The sequence below is a fragment of the Sminthopsis crassicaudata genome, chromosome 1 (assembly GCF_048593235.1).
Source record: "Sminthopsis crassicaudata isolate SCR6 chromosome 1, ASM4859323v1, whole genome shotgun sequence".
Lineage (NCBI taxonomy): Eukaryota > Metazoa > Chordata > Mammalia > Dasyuromorphia > Dasyuridae > Sminthopsis > Sminthopsis crassicaudata.
In genome coordinates this window covers 373,240,135-373,266,757 of record NC_133617.1, presented here as the reverse complement: position 1 = coordinate 373,266,757, position 26,623 = coordinate 373,240,135, and the positions used below count along the sequence as shown (strand labels likewise).

Sequence of the window (26,623 nt, the reverse complement as noted above, 5' to 3'; positions counted from 1 at the left end):
TTTATAGTGAGTAAATTTGACCAATAATTTTGTATCACCTTGATTTTATTACATAAAGAGACTGGGTCCTGGACAATATATTTGTGAAATGAATACAAGAAGACTTTGATAGTTTTATCACAGAGATAGTTTTGATGCCTAACTCTATGACCTTGGTCAAGTCACTTAACCAGGACAAGTATTCTCATCTGTAAAATGGGAATAAGAGCACCTGCCTCCCAAGTTTATTTATTGTCCAGATAACATGAAAATATTTTAAGATTCTTTTGCAAACATTGTATACATGCTAAACATTCCTAGCAGATAGCCATGATTTGCCACATTAAAAAAATGCCTAAGACAGAATTAAATATCTCTCATGCACTTGAGTGGCATTTATGTTTCACTAATATTTCTTTTTTTATTATTTTTGAGTTGGCTGGGTTTTGCATGCCTTTTTATTTTAAATTGCACAGAAGTATTAGGGAACTGAGCTGCTCTCTTGATAAAACAGAACAGATGCTTGCTTTCTTAAGCTGAAAGTGAGCCAGGGACTGTGAATAACTCCTGCATGGGCTGCCTTGGGAGCCCTTCCCTGCCTTGCTTTGGTATGTGGCAGATTACCTTGTAATTGGATAGAAAGCCAGAGAACAGGGATTGACAGTTCTGTAGCCCATTATTTCTCAGAAGATCTGATTCACCGCAGGGCAGTTAAACAGTTATGTTGTATCAACTTGCCAGGTCCACTGTGTGACTAGAAAAATGATGCTCTATGGGAGATGCAGTGTAGCCCAGTGGCCTCAAGAAAGCTTTGTTGCTTTGAAAGCCCAGTTTACCAGATGAAGCTCCCTCCCTCTCACAACAACTTCCCACTTTCTGTCTCTTACTCATGAAACTACATCAACAAAAAGGCCAAATAATGAGATCCTCTTAAAATAATCATACCTTGCTTTTATTATAGAATATGTGGTAGTTTTCCCTCAGAGTCAGTTTAGTTAGTATTAGTTACAGTTTATTATTAGGGTAATCTGATATACAAATGATTGCATGGCAAACCTAAGATCATACAACCAGTTAATAGCAGATTCAAATCTTCCCTCCTCCCCCCATACTTCTTATATTTACATGAATCAGTACCCTGTCACTTTACACAGTAGACCTCAAGAATCCATGTGGTCTCTCCTGCACTCCTATCCCCATTCCCCAGTCACCCTCAACTTTCGAACTCATATAGAACATCCTGCATATTCTCATCAGTCATTGGCTCAAGCCCTCTCACCATCTTCCATGTTGCTTCAATTGTACATCTTCCTTACCCCTTGCACATACACCCCATCTCCCCACCTTGTTCTGGGCAAACTAATCTAATTAACAAGTAGCATTGCTTCTGGCAAGAACATTTCAAATGATTGCCCTATGGATGTCTCACCATCCTTGTGACTCCATAGACTATTTTTTTCCTGGCAACCATTTCACTGTAGATATGTTCTCACTTGTATTAAAAAATAAGCTATTTGAAGCCAGGAACTGTCTTATCTTTTATATTTTATCTATAACTAGTAGCAGAGTGCCTGACTGTTGGTAAGTGGTAAATAAAGATTTTTCCCTCATTTGCTTCTTTCAGATTTTTCTTTTTCTTTTTTTTTTTTACTCCTTCCTGCTGGCTCAGTCTGGCCTTTATCTAATTGTTTGGGAACGTTATAATTGCCATTTGATTGAGAGAAAGGAGCACTGGACTGAGTGGAGAAAATTGGGGTTCAAATTCTGGAGTAAAAATTTACTAGTTGGGTGTCCCTCTAGTGTCTTTTAATGTCTTTGGGTTGGTTTCCTTATTTGTAAAATCCCAGGATTGGAATCATTGGAAGCTTCTGAGGTCTCTTTATTTCAGTTCTAAATTCTTTCTTTCTGGCTACAAGATTAAGTGCTGAATAATAATGGCATTAATAACAATAATGATAAATCAGACATATACACACTACAAACATATTTTCATTTTACAAATGAGGAAACTGAAGTACAGAGTTTAAGTGGTTTACCCAGGATTGTCTGACTCAGATTTTGAATGTGGGTCTCCCTGTCTTTGAGCCTGCCCCTCTATTCACTCTGAGATCTCTCTGTTTCTATGTGCTTAAAACATGGGCTAAGTCCTGAGATACAAATAAAACCAGTTCTTGCCCTTAAGAAGCTTACATGCTACTGTAGAGGCAGGGACTGGAGTGGGAGGAAGGGGAGGGGAAAGAAATATAAGGAAATAGAAAATACACAGGCATTAATATGAATAGAGCTCTGACTCCCAAGAGTGGGTGAAGGGCCCAGAAAAGGTGATACTTTATTTGGCTCCTGAGGTGAGCTCTGGTCTTGAAGAGGCAGGGGTGGGGAGGGAGGGATCTGTGCAAAGATGAAGAGACAGAAAATGGAATGTCAAATAGAGCAAATTTGGTTAGAATGTCATGTGTGAGATCAGCTTAGAAAGATAGGCTAGAATGAAATTGTAAAGGTACTTCAAATCCCAGAGGAATTTGTGTTTTATTCTGGAGGCAGTAGGGAATCATTGGAGTTTCTTGAAAAGGGAAGTGATTGTGTTTCGAAGCTGAGATTTGGGGCTATCCGTTATACATTTGAGTTATATGGCATTTACCATCTACCAAAAAATCCCTGTACAACTGTGTGTGTGTGTGTCTTATATAAGCTATCATCTAGACACATTTTTCCTATTCTATATTTAGTTTAAAAATCACTTGTCAAAGGGCAGGACTTAACATTTATTCCTATTAAATTTCATCTTCCTAAATTGGACCATCACTCCAGCCTATCAAGATGTTTCTGTATTATGATTCTGTTCATATAGCATCTCCCTATTTGCTTCATGCTTCTCAGTTTCATGTCATTCACAAAATTGATAAACAAGCCATCTGTCTTCATTCAAGTCATTGATAAATATCCAAGGACAGGACCCTGCCCTAGAGAGACCCTTCCCCTCAGGTTGGCACCACTAATTTCTAATCTTTTCTTAAATCATCTGTTTTTCTACCTTGATGTTCCCTGACAATTTCCCTTATTCTGTCTTGGTGGCTAGCATTGGACCCCAAGGGTTTTCCATTTTTTGTTATGCGTTATCCTAGAATTCCTTGCCTCCTTGACTTCCCTCCATCCAAATAGAATAAGAGGGAAATTTGATTTAGCTCCATAAGTACTCACAAGTAGCATCCTAAAAAGCAACTATATTTTAAGATGACCTTAATTGAAGTATACCATTCATGTGATAGAGATTATAATCTTGCCATTCTCTTTCCTAGACAAGGGCACATCTTAAGCATTCTAATCAATTCTGCAGACCCTGTTTTTTAAAATTAATTTTAAAAATTTTCAATTTAACCAAACACCCATTAAAAAGCATTTCCCATATGCAGAGTAGAAAATAAAAGATAGCTATATGAAATAATAAAAGATATATGAAACTGATAATCATTATTCCATAAATATTGTTGCATACACACACACACACACACACACACACACACACACACACACACGTGTGTGTGTGTGTGTGTGTGTGTGTACGTACGTATTTCTGGTGTCCTGTGAATTTTCACAAAATATTTGATGGCTGGTTAGCACCTTTTTAGAAAGGATACTGTCAAGTTGGAATCAATTCATAGGAAAGTAATTAGAATGATGAAGTGACTCAGAACTAGACAGTACAGGGATTCATTGTGGAAACCAAGGATGGTTGGACTAAGAGAGGATTATAGGGATGTGACAGCTGTCACAAAATATTTAAAGAGTCCTCCTCTGAAATAAAGATTAGGTTTTTTTCTTCTTAGCTTTTGAGAACTGATTTGGGATAAATGGGTAAAAATTAAAGGGAAACATATAGCTTCAAGATAAGCAGATTATCTAATGCTTAAAATTATCCAAAAAAACAAATGTGCTGTGTTAGGTGGACAGTGCATTTTCTGACTACTCGTAGTTCTCAGATTAGATGACTATATTGGTTATGGGTTGTGGATAGAATTCATGCTTCAGTTAGGGGACGGACTTGATCACCTATGAAGATGCTTCTAGGTCTAAGGCTCGATGATAGAATGCTTATACAGCACTGCTTCTTGGAACTTCAGGTGAGATTTGGATGACAGGTGGATGAGCAATCCTGAAAAGAGCCACATCCCAGTGAAACTATCTCAAACATTGGATTAAACCTAGGTGGAAGATAACCAACAGATCTTAAACCAGTTGGTAAGTTAGGAGGATGTCTACCCCAAGCAGATAATGACTTCCCTCAGCAGAATGAGCATTTGTACACACTTTGTTTGAATGGCTGTGGAGGTGGCTTATGCAGGTGCTCTAGAATGCTGAGAACTTGGTCTGACATAGAAGATGCCAAATTATATACTGGGTCTTAGACCATCTCCAGTCATCTTGATTTTTGTCTTGCCATTGCACTTTGATCACTCTGCAAGAGAGTGAGCTGGTGCTTTGTCTAAAATCCAATTCAAACATGAGTCAAGCTATCACCCTGGATATTACTGCTCCTCTTTGAAAACAGCTTTCAGGAGAAGTATCACCAGAGTGTTCTGTAACAACCAAGCCAAATTTAGATTCCTTCTTTTTCCCTCCGCCTCCCTTCAATTTATTTGGGACTAGAGAACCTTAGAATCAACCTCCTCATATGTCTGGGTCAATGAACTCAGGATTGGACCTTCTCTGGAGGAGCAATCCCCCCAAACACTACTCCCATTGGTGCGGAGACATATTTATTGTCTACCTCTAATGATGTGAGCCTGGATGAAGCATTTAACTTGAGTCTCAAGATCAATATTGTAAAATGGGAATAATAATATTTGTACTTTTTGCCTTATGGGGTTTTTTCCAGGAAAAAGATCTTGTAAATCTTGAATGCAAACTGTTGCTAATATTACCATAATCTATATTGGAGTTTTAGAAGCTCCTGAGTCAGGAATTAATCATATAATTGTGATAAAGGTAAAGTCCTACAATTTGATTCAAAAGTAATTATTCAAGTTCCAGTGATAAAAACTGAGGGATGAGAGGGAGATAATGATAACAGTGTTAAACATAGGTACTCTAGCACCAGGTTCAATCAAGCAACAAAATGAAGCTGTTAATGTATGCTAGTTATGAGGGATAAGAAGAAAAGTGTTTTTTTGGTTTGTTTTTGTTTTTGTTTTTTTTAAGAGGAATGACGTGCATTTATAAGCAAATGCAGAATAAATCCAGGATAACTTCAGGAATGTACTGCCAAGTGGTGTGGTAGAGATGAGGACAAGATGCATGTAGGAAATGGTACTTGAGATGAGGGTTGAGAGAATCTAGGCATTTGACAAAGTGGAGATAGCAGGGAACAGTGTATTCCAGGCATGGGGACAAATTGTGCAAAGGGCAGAGAGGGGAGATGGAGTATTCTGTGTTGGAAATTACAAGTCGGTCAATTCAGCTAGGCTGGAGGGACAGACTCAAAGATGGGAGGAGGGGAAGGGAAGCATAGAGAAGGGGAGAAAGGGGGAAAGAAAGGGAGGGAGAGGGAGAAGGATGAGGGAGAGAGAGAGAAAAGGAGAGGGAGGGAGGGAAAGAGGGAGAGAGGGAGGGAGGGAGGGAGGGAGGGAGGGAGGGAGGGAGAGAGAGAGAGAGAGAGAGAGAGAGAGAGAGAGAGAGAGAGAGAGAGAGAGAGAGAGAGAGAGAGAGAGGGAGAGAGAGAGGGAGAGAGAGAGGGAGAGAGAGAGGGAGAGAGAGAGGGAGAGAGAGAGGGAGAGAGAGAGAGAGAGAGAGAGAGAGAGAGAGAGAGGGACAGGGACAGGGACAGGGACAGAGAGAGGGAGAGGGAGACACAAACAGACAGACACACACATATAGACGCACAGAGACAGAAACACAGAGAGAGATAGGATGAAGACAGATTATGAAAGGCTTTCGGTGCCAATCAGAGAAATTTCGTATTTTAATTTCAGAGGCAAGAGGGGGCCATGAGAGCTTATAGAGTAAGTGACATAAGAAGACCTAATCTTCAGAAATAGTTATTTCACAGCTATGGAGAGGCTTGACTGCAGAGAGATAGATAAAGAGGGTATAGAGGTGAATTAGGAGGCTATTTCAAAAGTCTAGGTGAGAGGCCATAAGGTCCTGTACTGTATGGAATCATCACATTTCAGATGCGGGTGGGATCAACGGTAAGAGATCTTCTGGTCCAACTTTCTCATTTTAAGATGAGGAAAATGAGACCTAGGGAGGACATTTGGCTTGTCTAAGGCTACAGAGCTTTACATTTCCATGAAAGTGTATTGAATTTAACCTCCAAGGACTTTGTTTTAAGTCTTGGCTCTGTCGCTCGTAACTGTGACTTTAGAGAAGTCATCCCTCCTTCCTGAGCCAAGGTTCCTCTTCCTGTGGTATTACCATCAGTATTTACATTACCCCTCTCATAGGATTATAGTGAGAAAAAAGTTGTAAAAGTTCAAGCACTACAAACAGTTGTTAGATAGTAGGAGAAGTTTCTGGTTGTCCTCATTCTCATGTCTTTTTCACTTTGTTACTCATTTCTTCTCCAAAACTAGTATACACCAAATGCTTATTTAATTTCTAGATATTGATTGAACCTTATTTCCATTTTTCTTCAAGTCTTTTAGTCCCTGAGTGGTTAGCATTAACCCCCATAGTTTACCTTCATGTTCTCCTGGAGAAGAGATTTAGAATTCTGGATTTAAGTTCTCTACTTTAAATGACTTCTGTCTTACAAAAGAATCCGTGTAAGCGGTCCATTGCTGCAATGTAACAGGAGGGTTTAAATTGAGAGCCCATGAGTCTGAACAAGCAATATTCCAAGTTCTCTGGACTAAACTGAGACTGAAAGGGTGAGCTATGACTGAAGATTTTCATGCTCTCGTGATTCGGGTTATAATAAATTTACCAACAATCTCCTTTAGCCATTGCCTGATGGTCAGGCACTTTATCAGGAGTTTGCATTCATTGCATCTGGTTCCTTGCTGCTTCAGGGTGATGAATAGAATACATAGGGGTGAAAATACAGAAAAGGAAGACCAATTACTTTTATTTTGGAAGAACTTAACAGATTTGAGAAACATAGCAGGCAGGTAAGGAAATATGGAGAGCATATCTTCCCCAGTGACACTTTGGGGGCTTCCTTAGAGAGTTGAGTTGGTTAGTGTTTCTGCAAATGAGAAACAACCCCAAATCAGTAAGACTGTGTTCATCACCAACCTGCTATGAGCTTAACCTCCACTAAGTGCTTTGATGCTTCTTTGGGAATTTAAGGGGACTCAATTCTAAAAGTCTATGTTGAATGTAAACTGGAAGAGATTTTACATATTGATCCAGTGACTTTTCTGCTGGAACTTAGGAAAAGGGGAACACAGACAGGCAAAAAGCATAAAATTAAGTACCTGTCATGTGCTAGACACTGGTCTAAGTGTTGGTGTTTAGAGAGGCCCATCATTAGGAAGAGCACTATGAGGGAATGCATTTTTTTTTCATCTACATATAACTGGTGAAGATAGGATGGAAAGATCATTTAGAAGCCCTTTGTTCAAATCTCACTTCTGATATTTATTACTTAGGTGACTTTGGGCAAATCTTAAATTAAGGTATATGGACTAGATGGCTTTTGAGAATTGTATTTAGAGTATTAAATGTTTCTACAAACTCCCAACAGAGACATTCTCGATAAGGCAAGAGGAGGAAATTTTGATCTGCATTGGGGAGGAGTTAATCACAGTAATGAAATTAAGGAGTCCAGAATTAAGTGCCCTAGTACCATGAAGGGTGTGAGAAAAGATACAACTTTGTCTTCCATGAATTTTCAGAGCCAAGATTTGAAATTTCTCTGATTCCTATCTTCCTCCTTCCCTCCCTTCCTCAGATTTGAACTCTGGTCCTCCTGACTTCAGGGCTGGTACTCTATCCACGCCACCACCTAGCTGCCCTGGTTTCTCAGATTTCTAAGACACATTGTTCTTTCTGTTGTCTATCTCATAATGATTTATTAGAGTTACTCCTATGCTGGGAACTTATGGAGGAGAGACCAGTCTTGAAGGCTTTTTCTTGTTTACTGGGAGATTTACCTTTAGTTTTTTCCTCTCATTGATCACTTTCCTATCTCTCTCTTCCCTACTCTCTCCTTCTGCATCTTTTTTATCCTTTCTCCCTCCTCTCTTCCCCCTCCCTCTTCTCTTTTTTCTTTCTTTTTTCCTTTATCTTTCTTTTCCTCCTCCTCTTCCTTTCTCCCTCCAACTTTTTTCCTCCTCTTCTACCTTATTCCTCTTCCTCACAATGCACAGAGTAAACATGTATAAGCAAGTTTAAAACGAAAGTGTTGTAGCTTGAAAAAATTGTAGATTCCACTGACCAGCCCCTAAAAACTTGTGACTTGTCCTACATTACATGGCAAATTGTGGCCTTATAAATACAGTTAACTCACAGTTTTCTACATTAAAAGAAATACAGAAATAGGCATAAAGTATTGAAAAATATATTTGGCTTGGAGACCTACTCATTCACACCAAGTGCTTCCATGTCCTACCTACCTAACATCAGTGTTCTAAGAGTAGGCCTTTCCTGAGATCTAGGGATGTGAAACTATTTCTGGCTTTTGAGGTGTTCATCATAATAAAACAATTAACATGTTTAAAAATAAAGTAGAATACCTAAAAACTGACATATTTGGAAACATTCATTATGGATATGGACATATACATACATACATACATACATACACACATGCAAAATTTAACAAATGCTTTTGTAGCCTTTGTGAAAATTTACTTATTAACAAGGGAAAATTGAGCTTTCATGCAGTGTCATGGTTGACATTAATATGGTAAGACTTCCATATGCTCTCACTTTAATAACAACACTAAGTATTCTTGTCCCATAGTGTAATCTATCATAGTTTCTTATCTCCTCAGGCCAAATGTCCTTCCTAGCCTTTCTTCTTTCCCTTCTCTCTCCCTATCCCACACTGGCTTGCCCCAAAACTAGTAGAAGTGAATAGAAGAAGGGATTGAAATCATTGGTGGATATTTGTTTCCACTTTTGTTGATCTTGTCATTGAACATTTCTCTAATTCCAAGGGTCAAATGATTTGTACATCTCAGTTTTTTTTTTTTTTTTTTTTTGTCTCTGGCTCCTAAAAGTTCCATAGTACCTGATTATGTGATCATCAGTTATTTTGAAAAACTCTTACTTTTCAAATGAACCATATTGGCTTCAGATTTATAGTCGATTTAACTAGTGACAGTCTTACAATCAATTTCCTATTAAGGAAAAACCTGTTCTTATGTCTTTTTCTTTCTCCTCCCCTCCACATGGAAACCAAGAAATCTATAGCTTCATATGCTTAGCTGGCAGGTTTTTAGCTCTTTTCAGCTAACTTGTACAGTTTTTGCCTCCATGTCAATGTGATAGAGCTCGTGACCTTAGCTTTTCCTTAGACCCTCTTTTCATGAATTTGCTTGGAATTTTCCTATAATGTCTGTTTTTGATGGAAACAAGAAGGCAGGAATCTGAAAAAAGACAGAATTACAGCTGCCCTACCCCCTACACTGGATGTAAGGATGATTAAGTAGGATCCTGTAATCCACATTCTGTTCTGGTATCTGAAAAAGAAGCAGCATTCAGGAAGGACAGATGGGAACTAGGGAAATTCCCTTTCCTGGAGACCTTCTGTGGAAAAGTAGACATCCTTCTTTCCAGAAAGACTTGGATATAGATTAGAGTCCCTTCTGAATAATTCTACCAGTTCTAGAATTCTGACATATAAAAATTCCTTGCTTCACTGCTCTTTTATAATATTGAGGGGTAGTAAGCCTACTTTTTATGCCAATAAAATCATCTGGATTCCCCGCTTTGTCAGAAATGTTTATTTTATATTTTTATTAAGTGGATATTTAAAAAATATATTATTCTTGGAAAAGCATTACGGTAGTGTGATGGTATTACTTAAATCTGATTTAGCTTAGTAATTTGGAATAATTTTATAGAATTACCTTTTTGACAATTCCATTTAAAGCAGGGCCTCTTAACTATAGATAGATTTCAGGATTTCTGTGACCTTGAATGGGAAAAAATGCATTTTTATTTTCACTAACTTCTAATAAAAATTTGACATCTCCTTCAGTTGTGAATATAGGACACAATCCTTATGAGAAGGGTTCTATAGCCTTCACTATTCTAACCAAAGAGGTCCGTGGCACAAAAAGATTCCTTAAAAAAAATTCCCTTCAATTGGGGGAAGCCATTTAGGTTTCCCATGGATCACTCCAGAGTACATCTGAGCAGTAAGTATAAGGACATGGTTTGGGAATAGGACAGAGAAATCATACATTCTCCTATTCAATCAAGTATTTAAAAGTATTTATTAAGCACTATCAGTATGTCAGACATTGAACAAGGCACCAGAGGTAGGTGTATGAAGAATGAAACAGTCCTTACTTATATAGATCTTAAATTCTTCCAGAAAAAACAAGTACGTTTATCTCTCTCACAGTATGTTTGTGTGTATTATAATACAAATTACACAAATAATTGTAGTTTACAAGTTATAATTGTATATTATAAAAGTTTAATTGTATATACAATATATACAAAGAATACAAGTTTAATTCAAGTAGAGAGACAGGACAGTAGCATTTGGGAGATAAGAAAAGGTTTCATATATAGAGAAGCTGGTGTTTAATATGAGACTTGAAGAAGGAAAGGGACTCTATAAAATGAAGAGAATGTTTATAGCAAAGGCAGAGGGGAATGCTGCTTTGAAAAACAAAGAAGAGGTCATTTTTGCTTGTCTGATGAGTGTGGGAGAAGCTAGGACCACATGGTATAGGACAGTGGTCCTCAAACTTTTTAAATAGGGGGCCAGTTTAGTGTCCCTCAGACTCTTGGAGGGCCGGACTGTAGTAAAAACAAAAGCTCACACTCTGTCTCCGCCTCTCAGCCCATTTGTCATAACCCAGAGGGCCGCATAACTGTCCTCAGTGGGCCGCATCTGGCCTGTGGGCCGTAGTTTGAGAACCCCTGGTATAGAAATAGCAGAGTTTTATTGGAATTGATTGAATGGGGGGGGAGTTTTATATGGTTAGATTTGTGTGTCAGTGTAAAAAATATAGAGGCTAATTAGAGATCTTTGTCATCATCTTGGCAAGAGTGGATGTAGTCTTGAATTAAGGTGTGAGAACACACAGGAGTCTGCCTTGAGAGATGTTGTGGGCTTAAAAAAGGATAAGATTTGTCAACTACTAAAATTGGATACATAGGTGAAGGAGAGTGAGGAATCAAGAATAATGTCAAGATTATAATAGCAGTACACTGGAAGGATGGTATTGCCATTGACCAAAATAGTGAATTTTTCAAGAAGGTTCAATTTATTTATTTTTTTTTGGGGGGGAGGCTGGAAAGATAGGGTTTGATTTTAGATATGTTGAGCTTAATTTATTTTAGGACATTCAATTTCTTTTTTTTTAAATTTCTTTTAATAGTTTTTATTTACCAGATATATACATGGGTAATTTTACAACATTGACAATTGTCAAACCTTTTGTTCTAATTTTTCCCCTCCTTCCCCCCTCCTCCAGATAGCAGGTTGAGCAATACATGTTAAATATGTTAAAATATAAATTAAATACAATATTTGTATACAAGAACACTCAGTTTCAATAGCAATTGATGATGTGAGACTGGAGCTTTCAGAGTAGAAACTACTCTACTATCTATGAGTCATCTTCACAGAGATGATAATTCAAACCTTGGGAGCTGATGGGGTTACAAGAAGAGAGGAGGGCCCAACTGCTTTAAGAGTCACACACAGAAGAGGTTGTGTGAGTGAGAAATAAATAAAAGAGGTAGAGAAGAAATGGTCAGATAGATAAATGAAGAACAAGTAAGGCTAGTGTCTCAAAAAACTTAAAAAAGAGAGTATCCAGAATGAGAGAGAGTGACCACAAACAGGAAAATAAACAATCCTATTCAATATAGCAAGTATATACTGAAGATTCTTCTCATGTGTAAGTACAGCGGTATCTCAGTTCTTATTGTTAGTTGGTTCCAGAAAACAATGAATATCAAACAAATTTCTCCTGAAAGGAGTATATCTCTAGGCCATCCTTCCCTACTCAATTCCCCAAAGGGGCAAGTGGGGCTTCCAGCTACAGGGAAACAAGTGAGCAGCTCACCCTGCCGGGCTCTTCCTTCTTGACCAAAATCACTTTCTGAAAGGAACCAGGACCTTCATACTCTCTATCCACTCCAAGCAGTATAAACTTCCTTAAGAGGTGAGGGAGGCCTGAATGTGGAGGTGGAAGCCATGGTCCTGCACTCTCCACAGCCTGGGGGTCTGGCCACCATCTGAGGCTCAGGGTCATCAGGAGTTCTCTATGGCAGCAGCCTCTGCCTGGGCTCCTCCTGCTTCTCCTGCACTGCTTCTGTTGATTTTCTTCTTGGTGAGCATGCTGGCCTCTTCATGCTCCTTCCAGCAACTACAGTTTTGGGAGCCTTGGAGACTATATGTGGCAGCCATATCATCCTGCAGCAACTGACCATCCAAGATATCCTGCCAGCCAAGGTGCGCAATCTTAGCATCTGGGCTCTACCCTGACAGTCCTGCCGATCACAGCCTTCCTTGGGGAGGAGCTGCACATGACCAAGGGCAATAGCAGCAGAGACCTGCTCATATGCTTACTTCTCAACCAACACAACAACCAAGAATAATAAAGTGTAGAGCAAGCATCAAGTCCTGACATTTTTTTTTTTGTCAAAGTGTTTCAAATACCAACTCTGAGTAGTTCAAAGCAGATGAGTACTTAGGTACTCTGTCCCTCTGTATCTCTGGAGAGGCTTGACTGTCTTATCCATAAAATGTAGAGGATATATCCCAGAGAGGACATGTTGGAGTAAAAAAGGAAAAGCAGCCTACAACACTTGCATATTTTAAAATATATGTACATTTTAATAATTTTTTTCTGAATTTAACAAAAAACAAATAATAAAATAGGCTTACCCATATATCTAGTAGAATTGAAAAGCAAGTCATATATGAAAGATTTCTCTTATGTGCACCTTACTTTTCTTTTTAAGTGTATGAGACATTTAAGCAGCACCTCTCAAACCTACCCTGCTTTCCTATTCTTTCTGGCCTTTCTTCTGTCCCAGGGCACTTCTTAAATGAACATCATTCTTCCTGAGTTGTAATCATCAGTGATACCCATGTGGCTTTTCTATCTCTGTTAGCATCTGAAGACTTCATCTGGGATGGTTCTTATGACAGGTTAAATGCTATGGCCTTGTCTCTGGTTCCTCAAAGCATTTTGCAGTTGGTCATAGTAATCACTTGTAATAATGTGAAAGTTAAGTAGCTGAATTAGATAACTTCACAGGGCATCATGCTGTGCCCACTGCCTTCCAGGTGAATTAATTAACTACTTTTTCTGTGTCTATGACTTGTATTTCTTTAGATTCAAGAATACCCGATTGATCTCAATAGCAACCAACTCCCCTTCTTACGAAATCCAGATATCCTGGTGGGAGAAAATGACCTAACAGCTCTTAGTTATCTTCACGAACCTGCAGTTTTGCATAATTTGAAAGTTCGTTTCTTGGAGTCGAACCATATCTACACTTACTGTGGTAAGTGGAGTGCTATTATTTGCTTGTGTTTGTGACGGCTTTGTATCATTAAAATGAAAAGTGTTAAACTCCAGTTTGGCAACAATGCTAATTTTCCTGTTGTATTTGATGAGCATCCCTCATCAGAAACCTTTTTATAATCAGTGCACATTACTCAATTAACCTTTCTTGCATCCCTGGGGAATAATTGTCTTTATTAATTGCTCAACAAATGAAGAAACAGGTCCATGAACCAAATCCCATGAAGGGAATTGCTCAGTCCAGTACTTGAAATTGCAAGGAGACTAAGGACATTGCAAGCGTTTGCATTAGTATGTTTTACTCCTACTCTTGCTATTGAGAGATTTGGGCTTGTTCTTCTGGGAGAGTAGGAGTAGAGAAAGACACTGGAAGATGGCAAGATTCTCAGTGAAGCCACAAGACAAATATCCCATATGAGAAAGACTAGAGGGATTGATTTTCTTTTCAGTTCCTTTAATCCACCACAATCTGGAGTATAGATTCCTCTCTTCTTTTTTTCTTCTGCCCCTTTACCATAATGAGCCACATTTGTTACATGTATACTGAGTATAAAAACTGTGTTAGGCATTGGGAAAAATGAGAGCAGTTTGCAATCTGGGCTCTCAAGGAGCTTAACATCAGAAGCATCATTCAACTAATATATGTGAACATATCTAAGGATAGTCAGGTGACACAATTGATAGAGTAAGTATTGGATCTGCAAGCAGAAACATCTGAATTCACATCTGGTTTCAGACACTTAATAATAATAATATTAATAATATTAATTTAATTAATAACTTAATAATAATAAGTTGAATGACTTGCCAAGTCATTCAACATCATCAGTTTCCTCATCTATAAAATGAGAATAAGAGCTGGCACCTCCCTTTCAGGATTATTGTGAAGATAAAGTAAGATAATATGTCTAAAACATTTTAGAAACAAAATTTATACCATATAAATTTATGAAGTACTACATAAATGCATAAATGTTAGTTATTGTTATTATGGCTATTATTATATGATTGATATAAAGCAGAAGAAAAGAAAAGAAAGAGAAACAGCTCCTGCCCCCAAGGAGCTTTTTTATTAAGGGGATAGGGAAAACAACATATACATAGGAAATCAAATTGAATTATCTATGGAGGGTCAGTGTAGACTTTCTATAGGTGGGGGCTCTCAATATAAGTTTTGAAGGATGTTAAGAGAGTTTGAGAAATAGAGGTAAGGAGGGGATATTGTCGTTGTTGAGTCATTATAGTCATGTCTGACTCTTCATGATCCCATTTGGGGTTTCCTTGGCAAAGTTATTGGAGTGGTTTGCCGTTTCCTTCTCCAGCTCATTTTTCAAATGAGGAAACTAAAGCAAACGGGGGAAGAGACTTGCCCAGGGTCACACAACTAGTAAGTGAGCCTGAGGCTAGTTTTGAATTCGTGAAAATAATCCTTCCCAGTTCTAAGCCCAGTGCTCTATCCACTGTACCACCTAGCTGCTCAAGGAAGTGGGGATAGACTCTAGTAATTGGGGACAGCCAAAGAGAAGAGAGTAATTTATTAAATTTTCAAGGGAATAGAGAGAGGATTTTTGGTCATTGCTTCTGAATCTTCCTTTTGTTTAACATCGTGGATTATGCCTGGGCTTTTTCAGATTTTTGCTCCTTTCATACTTTTTTCACCATTGTCTACAATAACACCTAATAAATTAGGATTTTTTTTCCCCATGGATCAGCTGTAATTAGATCTACATAGCATGGCACTTGTAATGTTTGAGAAATGGTATTTTCCAAATGTTAAAATAAGATTCTCCCAAGCTGACCGAAAACTGATAGTCTTATTTCAAATACAATAAAAGCACTACTATCCAGTACTAATTTTCACCCCCCCCCATTTCCCCCTCTCTTTTAAATAGGTAAAGAAGGAGCAGTATAGTGGGTAGAGAGTAAGTTTTGGGGACAGGGAAGACCTGAAATAAAGTCTCAACTCCATATACTGTGTTATTCTGGATAAGTCACTTAACTTCTCCATGACCCAGAGAACTCTCTAAAACTAAATTAAAGAGGTTATATCCTCACTGGTAGAGAGAATTCCCTCCCTCAGACTTTTTGCATATTTGTTAAATCCCCTGGTCAGTCACCTCTTCTTCCTGCCCATGAAAGATAAACAAGAAGCAAATTAAAACAAAATGAATTGTTGTCAAGGTTTTATAACAATTTAAAATTAAAAACAAAAACAAAACAAAACAAAAAAACAACTTTGAGGGCTTTTTCTGGAGTCACTACTCTTTAAGTCAGTGTCTTGTGTTTTTTCCTTTTATAACTCCATGATCATCAACTTTAAGAATTATGAATCTGGGACATTACGAAGTCCCCATTCATCAAAGGAGTAGTTCTGTTTACTAGTATACTTATGCTTATTAAGTTAGGAAAGCGGATTTTAATATTATAGTTTTTTTTTTTCATCAATCAAAGGTTAAAATGAAAAGGATTTATTTGTTAAACCTTACAGAGCTATCCCTAATATTTTAATATTTCTGAATTGTTATAATTTTTATACCAATAGAACATTTAAGATTAACTGATGCCTGATTACCTGTCTCTGAAAGACTGAAAAATCTATATCAACATTTCTTCTGTGTTCTGTTCTTTAGTCAGACAAGATGACAATAAAGTCCAATAAAAATATGTTTAGGTTAAAATCTCTTAAGTTCCCAGATGATGATAAGAACTAAGATGAAGATGGGAATGGGGGTGAGGTTAGTCATGGTATAAAAACAAAGAAGCTAAAGAAGTCAAATTTCTGCCCATAAAAAGTTTATTATGTAATTGAGAAGATAGATATATACAAAATAATTATTGTCTTCCCAATTTTGAGCTCTGTGGAGAGACTGAATCACATACCCTGATATACCTGGATAAAGCCTTGAACAACTCTGCCTAATCCCACTTGCTTTTTATATTGCAGGTATTGTGCTTGTTGCCATCAACCCCTATGAGCAGTTGCCAATCTATGGACAAGATGTCATATATGCCTATAGTGGCCAAAACATGGGAGACATAGACCCTCACATCTTTGCAGTGGCAGAAGAAGCCTATAAGCAGATGGCCAGGTGAGGAGCAGCTGAAGATGTGATCTGTTTCAGTGCTGAAAACACTTAATAATTTTCTATTCATTTGATGCCCTCTACTTCATCCTAACACCACTGCACAGATTGGAAAAGGCAAAAGAAAAACAACAATACAGTTCTTAGTCCTTGTCATTCCCTTCCATCTTCTGTCTAGGCTGAGGACAGGTTTGGAGATCTGTTGACAGCCATTTGGACAATCATTTGGAGATGGTTGTCTTCCCCAAAGGCACAAAGTAGGTAGAAGGGTTATCAAGAAGATAGCATACTCCTAAGATTTCACCTCCTTTTTTTTTTCTTATTGATCCTTTTCCTTAATTTTTGGTCTAAGAGGACTCACTTTTTAGGGATATGAAGTTTAATGTTGGATTTTCCTCTCTTAACCTTTTTGACTCACCAGCTGTTTTTAGCTATAGCAGCTCTTAGAGATAACTAATTCTTTTTGGATTATGTCCTCAAGTTGCAAGTGATTTGGAAAATATTGTGGGTTTTTATTGTTTTTGTTGTTAAAATTAATGGATAAATGAAATGACTTCTGAGTCTAGGTGTGCCTAAAATAAAGAACCCAACTCTCCTGAGAATAGTAGAATTGACATGATTCTTCAATGGGAAAGGAGCTCAATTCTTATCTCAAGCTTGCTGCATATGAAGTAGAGCACTTGGCTCCATTAGTAATTTATCAAAAATACTAATTAGAGTGAATACTCTGAAGCTTCATCCTTATGGCTGACAGTGTTTACTTCTTGAGTGGGTATCAGTCATTGATATGTCTAGGGAGAGGAAGAAAAGATTGTAAGAGGGAAAATGCCTTATCTGTGCATGCTGTTAGTGGTTCTGGGTTGATGCCATTCAGACCAACAAAAGTTTCCATTGGGAAAAGGTCATTTTACCATTTTTCTTAACTGATGTACAGCATTTTATTGTGAGTTGTAAAGTTGGGAATTTAAAAGGCTATTTCATTATAGCTATAGAATAACTAAATTCAAAACTAATAGCCAAATCAAAAAATCTAATTAATAGGAAGAATTAGAATCATTTAATTTTTACTAAATATAGTAAGGGTAAGACCAAAATGATTATAACCTTTGGTTTCTAATGGTATAATTAACAGTAAATCTTGTATTTATATCTTACTGGACGTTGTATCCCAGGCCACAAATATGAGTCATCCTAAAACTTCTCATTTAATACTTATATGAAGTTTTTTGTAGGAAATGGTCCAAATGTAACCAATATAAAATAATGATTAGGTATTGGTCAACTAGCAAGTATTTATTGAAAACTAATATGTATCATCCTGTTGCTGAGAATCCAAAGACCAAAAAGAAAACAGATCTTGTCCTCAAGGACTTTACATTTTAATTAAGTGTCACAGAGAGGATATAAGAAGGGAGTCCTTTCCAAGAAGGAGAGGATAGTCTCAGCAAAGAGAGCAAAGATCTAGAGACAGGAAATATAACAATTATGTCCGCCAGTTGCAGCAAATAGCCCAATGTGGCTGGAACTTAGAGTACATGAAAGGCAATAATGTATATAATCCTGGAAATGTAAGCTGGGGTCCACTTATGGAGGTTATTAAATGATAAATATGAGAGTTTGTACTTGATGTTAGAGGCAAGTAGGAGCCTTGAAAACCATAGATTCACAGAGCATCCGATTTGGAAGAGAAATGCACAAAAAGGTCCACAAATGGTCATCACAAAAAGGCATGCACAAAAGGAATCCCCACCACAAATGGTCATCCAGCCTCTGCTTGGTAGACTCCACAAAGAGGGAGAAGCAACCAACTCTTGAGGCAAGAAGCCCATTCTATGTTTGGACAGCTTCAGTTGTAAGAAAGTTTTTTCTGTTAAATCTTCTACTCAGTGCTCCTGATTCTGTCCTCTTCCCATATAGCAGCCTTTAAAGGCAATTACTTTGTCTCTCATGAGATTCTTTTTCTTCAGGATAAAAATATCTAGTTAATTCAACAGATATTCATGATACAGACTCAAGTTCCCTTTCTGTCTTAGATGCCCTTTTCTGTATATTCTACACATTATCAATTTTCTTAAACTTAGGTGGTACTGGATCCTACTCCAATACTCCAGACAAAAGCAGACAGTGAGACTATTGAATCAACAAGGTTAATAAGAAAGCATTTATACCTACTATTTTCAAGGTACTGTGAAAAAGCCCTGCCAGCATAAATACATATACATATACATACATACATATATACATATAAAATGTATGGGCAAAAGGAGGGGAGGAAAAAAAGAGAGAGAGAGAGCGCGAGCGAGCATGCGAGAGAGATTAGGTGTGTGAAGATTAACTAGAAATGTAGCAAAGGACAGATTATGAAGGGCTTTATTGAAAAGCCAAATTTATGTTCCTCTTTAATATAACTCAAGATTATAATAGGTTTTTTTGTTTGCTTATTTTTTTTTACTACCCCATGACACTGTTACCTCATATTGACATTATAGTTCCCTAAAACCTCTAGATCTTTTTTTTTTTTTCATTTTTTCAGAACTGCTATCTCACCATGCCTTTCCTAGTTCATGCTTTTGGTGCTGATTTTTCTTCACACACTCAAGTGCAAGACTTTATTTTATAGTCAGTAGTCGGATAGAAATTTTTAAAATATCTACTTTGTGCCAGGAACTATCCTAAGCACTTAACCCTATTGAATTTCATATTATTAGATTCAACCCAATGCTCTAGCTTCTTAAGAGACTTTCTGGTTCTAGCTCTGTCATTGAGCATGTTTGCTATCTTTCCCAGTTTGAGATGATTTGCAAAGGGGATGAGCGTACTATTTATGTGTTTATTGAAATCATTGACAAGTATATCAAACAGTACAAGACCAAATATAGATTGCTTAGGTTCTCCATCAGAGCTTGACAATCCTCTCTGAATGAATGAATCAATTTTGAATACATAGGACTGTATAATTATCTAATATACATCTCTCCATATTTGATATGAGAACAGTTTGAAATAATGTTTCATTAATATCTAGGTAAACTACACCTTCAGCATTCCCCTCATCTACTGGTTTATTTTTATCCAAAAAAGAAATCAGATTAAACTGGCAGGACCTGTTCTTCATGAAACCATGCTGGCTTTTTGATAACATTGTGTTGATACAAGGAGAGTGTTGAACAAGGAAGTACATGACCCTGCATGTGCTTTAGGAATATTACTTTGTTCCTTAATAGATAAATCATCAAATGGTATGAACAAACTGTTCTCAGAATAAGAATTGCAAATCATTAACAAATATATGAGCAATGACTCCAAATCAATAATAATGAAAGATGTTTGAATCAGTGTAATTGATGTTTTACCTCAAACCCAGAAAGTTGATTAAAAAAAAAAAAGAGGAAGAACATGGAAAAAGTCAACATTGGAAGGGTTGTGGGAACACAGGCACACTAATGTACTTAGTACAGCTATGCTTTGGTGCAATCATTCTGAAATTTAGAATGTAATTAGAAAACAGTCAATCAGAAAACACTTATTAAATGCGTGCTGGGTGCCAGGACTATGCTAAGTCTGGAGATAGAAAAATAAATGTGAAGCATTTTCTCCCTTTAAGAATCTTACCATCTAATGAATAAAATAACATGTATATGTAAAAATTATTGGGATAAGTACAGAGACTAGATGTGTGATTTCATTTGTCTAGGGAACTTCCCAATATGACAACTCCCTTTACCAGTACAGATTAGTACCTGCAACTTTTCATCCTATAGTGCTGTCCAGAACACTGAGAGGGCACTGGGTTACATAAACAGTATTGGTCTGGGGCAGGATTTAAATCCAGACTTTCTAGCTTTGAGGCCTACTCTATCCACTTTGTCAATCTTGCTCCTTTATATATAAAACCAGCAAAAGATATTTTAAGAGAGAATGTATTAACATCTGAGTGATAATCATGAAAGGCTTGCATATAAAAAGTAGACTTGCAATAGAGTCTTGAATTAAATCAGGCATTGAAAGACAGAGATGAGGGAAAGTACATTCTGGGCAGAAGGGACAGCCAGTGCAAAAGGTGGAGATGGGAGATAGAGTGTCATGTGTGACAAATAGCAGGCAGGCCAAATTTTTTTAAACAAAAATTCTTTTACTAGACTTTTATGACAAAGAGACCAGAGACAGTAAGAAGTCTCATATAGACCAAAAATATTCATGGCAATTCTTTTTTATGGTTGGCAAAGAACTTTAAATAAAAATATGCCTATTAGTTGTGGAATAACTAAATACATTAAGTATAAATTGTAATTGAATCTTATCCATCATGAATATGAAGAATTCAGAGATGTGTCAGAAGAACCAAGAAAACAATTGTTGCAATGGCTAAAGCAAGGTAAATAAAAAGAAAAACAAAATAAAAATGAATACCGTAATTGTAATTAAGGCTTTTACAACCTTTTCCTATTTGTAGAGGTGGGGAAATTATGGGTATAAAATATTGTGTTATAATATCAAGTATGGTTGGTTGTTTTTTTTTCTTTTTAAAATTTCAGTCAGTGGACACGCATTTGTTAATCAGTTGCTATGTGCCATGTAGTATACTATGATTTGAAAATTCAAAGATAAAATGAAACAGTTTTCACCCTTAAGGAGCTTTTATTGTAATGAAGGAGGCAGTATGTCTAATTGCAAAAATGTGTGTGTGCATGTGTGTGTGTGTGTAATATTTACAAAATAGTACAGGGTGGTTAGGGCACCTAGGCTGCACAGTGAACGGAGAACTGGACCTGGAAAGAATCATGAAGTTAGTCAGGAAAATTCCCTCTTCCAAATTCAAATCTGGTCCCAGACATTTACTAGCTGTGTGATCCTGAGCAAGTCACTTAACTTTGTTAGCCTCAGTTTCCTCATCTGTAAAATGAGCTGGAGAAGGAAATAGCAAACCACTGCAGTGTCTTTGCCAAGAAATCCCCAAATGGAGTCATGAAGTCAGACAGAAAACTCCTCATCAACAACAAGGTTGATATTATAAAGAAGATTGGGGGATATAAGAAAAAGTTGCTTTTAAATGATAAAGCTTGTGTAGAATCTCAAAGGAAACTGGAGGTTGCAAAAGGCAGGCATAAGAAAAAAAAGTGCATTCTAGGCTTCATTAAAAAACTTAGAGATGGAAAATGGAATATTGTTGGTGGACAAGTAATCTGGTATGCCAGGGTCTTACAGTGGATTGAGGAATATTATGTGTCAAAAGCCTGCATTGTAAAGAGCTTTAAATTTCAAACAAAGGAATTTATATTTGATTTTCAAGAGAGTAAGGAAGCATTGGAAAATGTTGAATGCGTATTTGTGGTGGCATGGGACAGATGCTAGAGATTTTGTGGAAGTAGAATGGACAAGATTTAACAATAGTATTTAAGACCATGGGGAAGATCATTTAGTGAAAGGAATAGTGGCTAACTTTTCACAACTCTTGTGGGCTAGGTCTAGTTTTCCAATTAAGTAACTGGGTGATTATTCATTTCTGTTCTGCAATACAATTTTCTCTGTCAGGTGGGGGTGGTAGTACTTTGTCTTATGACCCCCAGAAAAATTATGGACTTAGAAAGAGCTAGGTTCCACTTCCATCTCTGGCATTTGGCTAATTTTGTGACCCTAATAAAATCAGTTAACTTCTCTGAAGCTCAGTTTGTCTACTTATGAAATGGAAATAATTCTTATATTACTTGTTTCACAGGGTTATTGAGACTAAAATGAAATTCAGTTTATGCAAAATATTTTGCAAACTTAAAACATTTTATAAATGTCCATAGTTATCATTCATCATGAGCTCATAAAGCATTATTGGCAGTGAGCTAAATAATGTATTATCAGGCCTTAGTCAAAAGAGGAGATACCTCAAAAAGATTCAGTGGTCTTGAGATCTCATGTGGCTCTTAAATTGTATGTGTCTTTCCTCCATTTCTTCAGTAATACTGGATTTCCAGATGATTCTGAGGATTGAGCATAGGTGAATTTTTCGCCTTTATTAATAATAGAAAATGGTCACATGGTTAGACATCTAATTCTTTATTGAACCATTTGGGGGGTAGGAGGCCAGATTTTTTTGCTTTTGCCTTGTTGGGTAGTATTGAGAGAAAGGTGGTGGGAGAGATAGCAAAGAACTTTAATGTAAAATTACTCTGCTTTATGGTACGTTATCATTTCTGTGCCCACCCCCTGTTTCTCCCCATACCCATCTGTCCTGTGTTGCTTTGTGCTTTTCTTCTGAGCTGTGACTAATAGGAAGAGATGGGAGTGGGAATTGAGAGATGAGGGGGAGGGAGTTGACTTTATGTTGGCCTTCAGTATGTAGGGCAATTTTAGTTCAGGTACACTAAGAAATGGAGCCTTTGTTTTTGATTTGATTCAAAGCAAGTCCTTTTTTTGTACCTGTAGTCCTGACAGTTGGCATTATATTTTATATGAAAACTGACATATTCTATACTTAGTAACCATCAGCAAAAGCAAGCATTAAATATATATTCAAAAATTAAAATAAAATTGTGAAGCTATTTACTGTTTGTTTTCCCAATATGCATATTAATTGTAACAATGTAACAAAAATACCCTTTTCATTTCAAAACTTCTTTAAATTCATATTTTGAGAGTGGTTTGGTAATTTTTAAATTTAGTTTTTGTTGCTAACTCTTTTTGTTTTGAACATGGTTGTCACCCTATGTATTGGTCTACTTCTGCTAATTTTTTTGAGAAGGATTTTTTGAGAGGGACTTTTTTTGAAACCTTGATATATATATATATGAAAGAGAGACAGAGACAGAGACAGAGACAGGGACAGGAGAGAGAGAGGAAAAAAAACTTGGAAAGATCCCAGGGTAGAACTCTGGAGTGCCTGAAGTTCAGAGCAGAAGGAACTTGTTGGGTAAAGGTATAGGCCAGGGGTTCTCAAATTACGGCCCAAGGGTCAGATGCGGCCTGCTGAGGACATTTATGTGCCCCCGCTGTGTTTGGCAAATGGGCTGAGAAGTGGAGACAGAGTGTGAGTTTTTGTTTTTACTATAGTCTGGCCCTCCAACAGTCTGAGGGACAGTGAACTGGCCCCCTAGTTAAAAAGTTTGAGAACTACTGGTATAGACAATAGAGATTATTATTTCATTAATTCTCACAACAATCCTGAAAGGTAGGTGCTTTTATTATCCCCATTTTACAGATGAGGAAACAGAGTTTAACAGATTTTTCAAAGGTCACTCAGCTAATAAGTATCTGAGCTAGTTGTCACTTATGAATTTCTAGTTAACAATTTATTTCACTTGCATCCTTTCTGATGTGAACTTCAACCTTTGTTGATAGGAGAACTAAATGCCTTTAGATGTGAAGAACTGTCTAGCATAAAACTATTAAGTTTTAGGTATATATATATATATATATATATATATATATATATATATATATATATATATATATATATATATATATATATTAAACTGTATGTATTAAAAGACTGAGCAAATCAATAGGGAGAACAATAAAGAGCATTAATAACTATGCCATACCTGAATTTATGTATATTTTTGACAATGGAAAATGGAAAATGATAGAGCTAAATCAAAATCCCAAATAAGAGCTCATCACATCTCTAAAAAGATGAACATTTCCTTGTCAGAAAGAATAAGAAGATTGAAGGATCTTCTCAGAGCGAATAGTGGATTAAATATTTTTAGAAATATTTTGGGAAAAGCATTTCATGAAGCAATGGTAAAGATAGCTAGTTGGCTATGGATTGAGACTAGCTTGGCATCAGTAAGACATGAGTTTAAATCTATCCATAGAAAATAATTATGTAGCTATATAATTATATATAATTATAAACTATATAACCTAGGTAAGTCACAACTTCTTCCAGCCTCAGTTTCCTTATCTGTAAAATAATGATAATAATAAACCTATCTCCTGAGGCTTTGAGGAAGACCAAATGAAATAGTGTATGTAAAGTGCTTTGTAAATCTTAAAATACTATATGAATGCTAGTTTACTATTATTAAAGCTAACAATGCTCTCTGTCATTGAGTTCCTGTAATATAACCCTAAATGTTTTATCTCTGAATAGAGATTATCAAATGGCTAAGATTTAAGAGTACAGTAAAAAGTCATTCCACGGGCTACATTCAAATGAGCTTAACCATCAATAGCACAAAAAGATTAGACAAATGATTGCATTGCACATCTTTGTTTAGAAAAATAGAGGGTTTGTGATAGTGATTCAGGGTCAGGTCATTACCCCAAGAAATTCCAGAAAAGTTATCCTTAGGGAGCCTAGACTTAATGATACAGATTATACAGTGAAGAGAGAAAATATATGCAACATATCACAGCAGGTTCTAGAAATTTAGCATCAAATTGCCAACCTAAAGAAGATAAAATCAGTTGGTTTAAAATTACATATCAAAAGCTTACTATTTTTTTTAAATAAACTAACAGATATTCAATCCATATACTATAAACACAAATCCCCAATAGCCTGGATAATTCCACCTACAAATTCTGCTGGAGCTAGATTATTACTGCAGATTAGTCCAAACCTAAGGTTAAGATCTAAGAATGGTTTAAATAATTTATCTCATTCTAAATACATAAAACCTCCAAGCTAAATGAAATGAAAAGCTTTCAAAATGTCACAATCCAAAGGAAGAAAATAAAAGCATGTGGGAAGAGGATGAGGTATATGTCATCCTTCCCACTTTATCTCCTTCCTACTGGAATTGTCCTGAAGACCCAGTGAGTCTGCAAAAAATGAATTTGCATCACAATAATCATATTCCATTACAAAAACCAGTCATTTTATCTACTTATTGAATAATTTGCAGAATTTTAAATACAAAGAAATAATAGGAGAGCAACTTGTCCTTGGATCATTTTTGTTGGTATACCATGAAAAAGATGAGTAGACTGAGATAAGCAAAGCTCACATTTTTATTAATTTGTAATACATTGCCCTTTGTAAATTAAGGTAGCACAAAGATAGCTATTTGCCATATTGGGTAAAGTAGTGGTTAAATCTTGTCTTCCTGAGTTCAAATCACTTACTAGCAATGATCCTAGGCAAGTCACTTAATTCTGTTGATCTCAGTTTCCTCACTTGTAAAATGAGCTGAAGAAGAAAATGGTAAGCTGCTTTAGCATCTTTGCCAAGAAAACTCCAAATGGAATCATGACATGACTGAAAATAACTGAATTATATATGCATAATATAATCTGGTTTGCAAAATATCTTCCTCATATTGTTCCAGTTGGCGTAGGCAGATAATGATGGTTACTTCTTTCCATTTCCATTAAGAAACAAGATAATTAATGACTGTTTTAACAGGAAGAATTTATGATGCCTTGACAGATTTGCCAGTTGTTAAGACAGCTTTTTCTTTCTGAAAAATTTTTAAAACAAAATTGACACCATTTGGTCCATAGTTTATATAGTATTCTGTAGAAGAGGGAAAATGGACATTTTGAAGCCTTTTCCCTAACTACTGATTTAATGAAATGTGAGTTCTTTGTAAAAAAGAGAATTACTTGAGGAAATTGTGCTTATCAAAATCCCTGCCTCCTCTTGAGGAGTAACTAGATTTGATTCACTTTCTTGGAATCCTCAGCTCTTCTTTCAGACTAAGTTGAGAATAACTTTGGTTTCTCTCTTTCATCTTATCACAAAGGGATTCCTTTGGAAAAAAATATAATATGATTGATCCTCTACTCTAAGTGAGATCCCAGAGCTCCCTATTTAATGTATACTGAATTATGTTTTTTTTCTTTGCAGAAATTTATGGCAAATTGATATAATGTCCAGTGAGGACAGGATTTGTAGTCTCAGCCCTGTCACTGGGCAATTCATGAACATGTTTTCTAATACAGTTTACTTATTTA

At 36.6% G+C, this 26,623-nt stretch overlaps 1 protein-coding gene across 2 annotated transcripts in view; it reads left to right on the top strand.

Moving 5' to 3' along the window:
- MYO5B (myosin VB) overlaps positions 1 to 26,623 on the top strand; it is a 500,991-nt gene that overhangs the window by 187,252 nt on the left and 287,116 nt on the right. For both annotated transcript variants that reach the window (XM_074279362.1, XM_074279363.1), the window contains exons 3-4: positions 13,455 to 13,626; positions 16,591 to 16,735. In XM_074279362.1, coding sequence (XP_074135463.1) covers positions 13,455 to 13,626; positions 16,591 to 16,735 — 317 coding nt within the window. The remainder of the gene's footprint in view (positions 1 to 13,454; positions 13,627 to 16,590; positions 16,736 to 26,623) is intronic.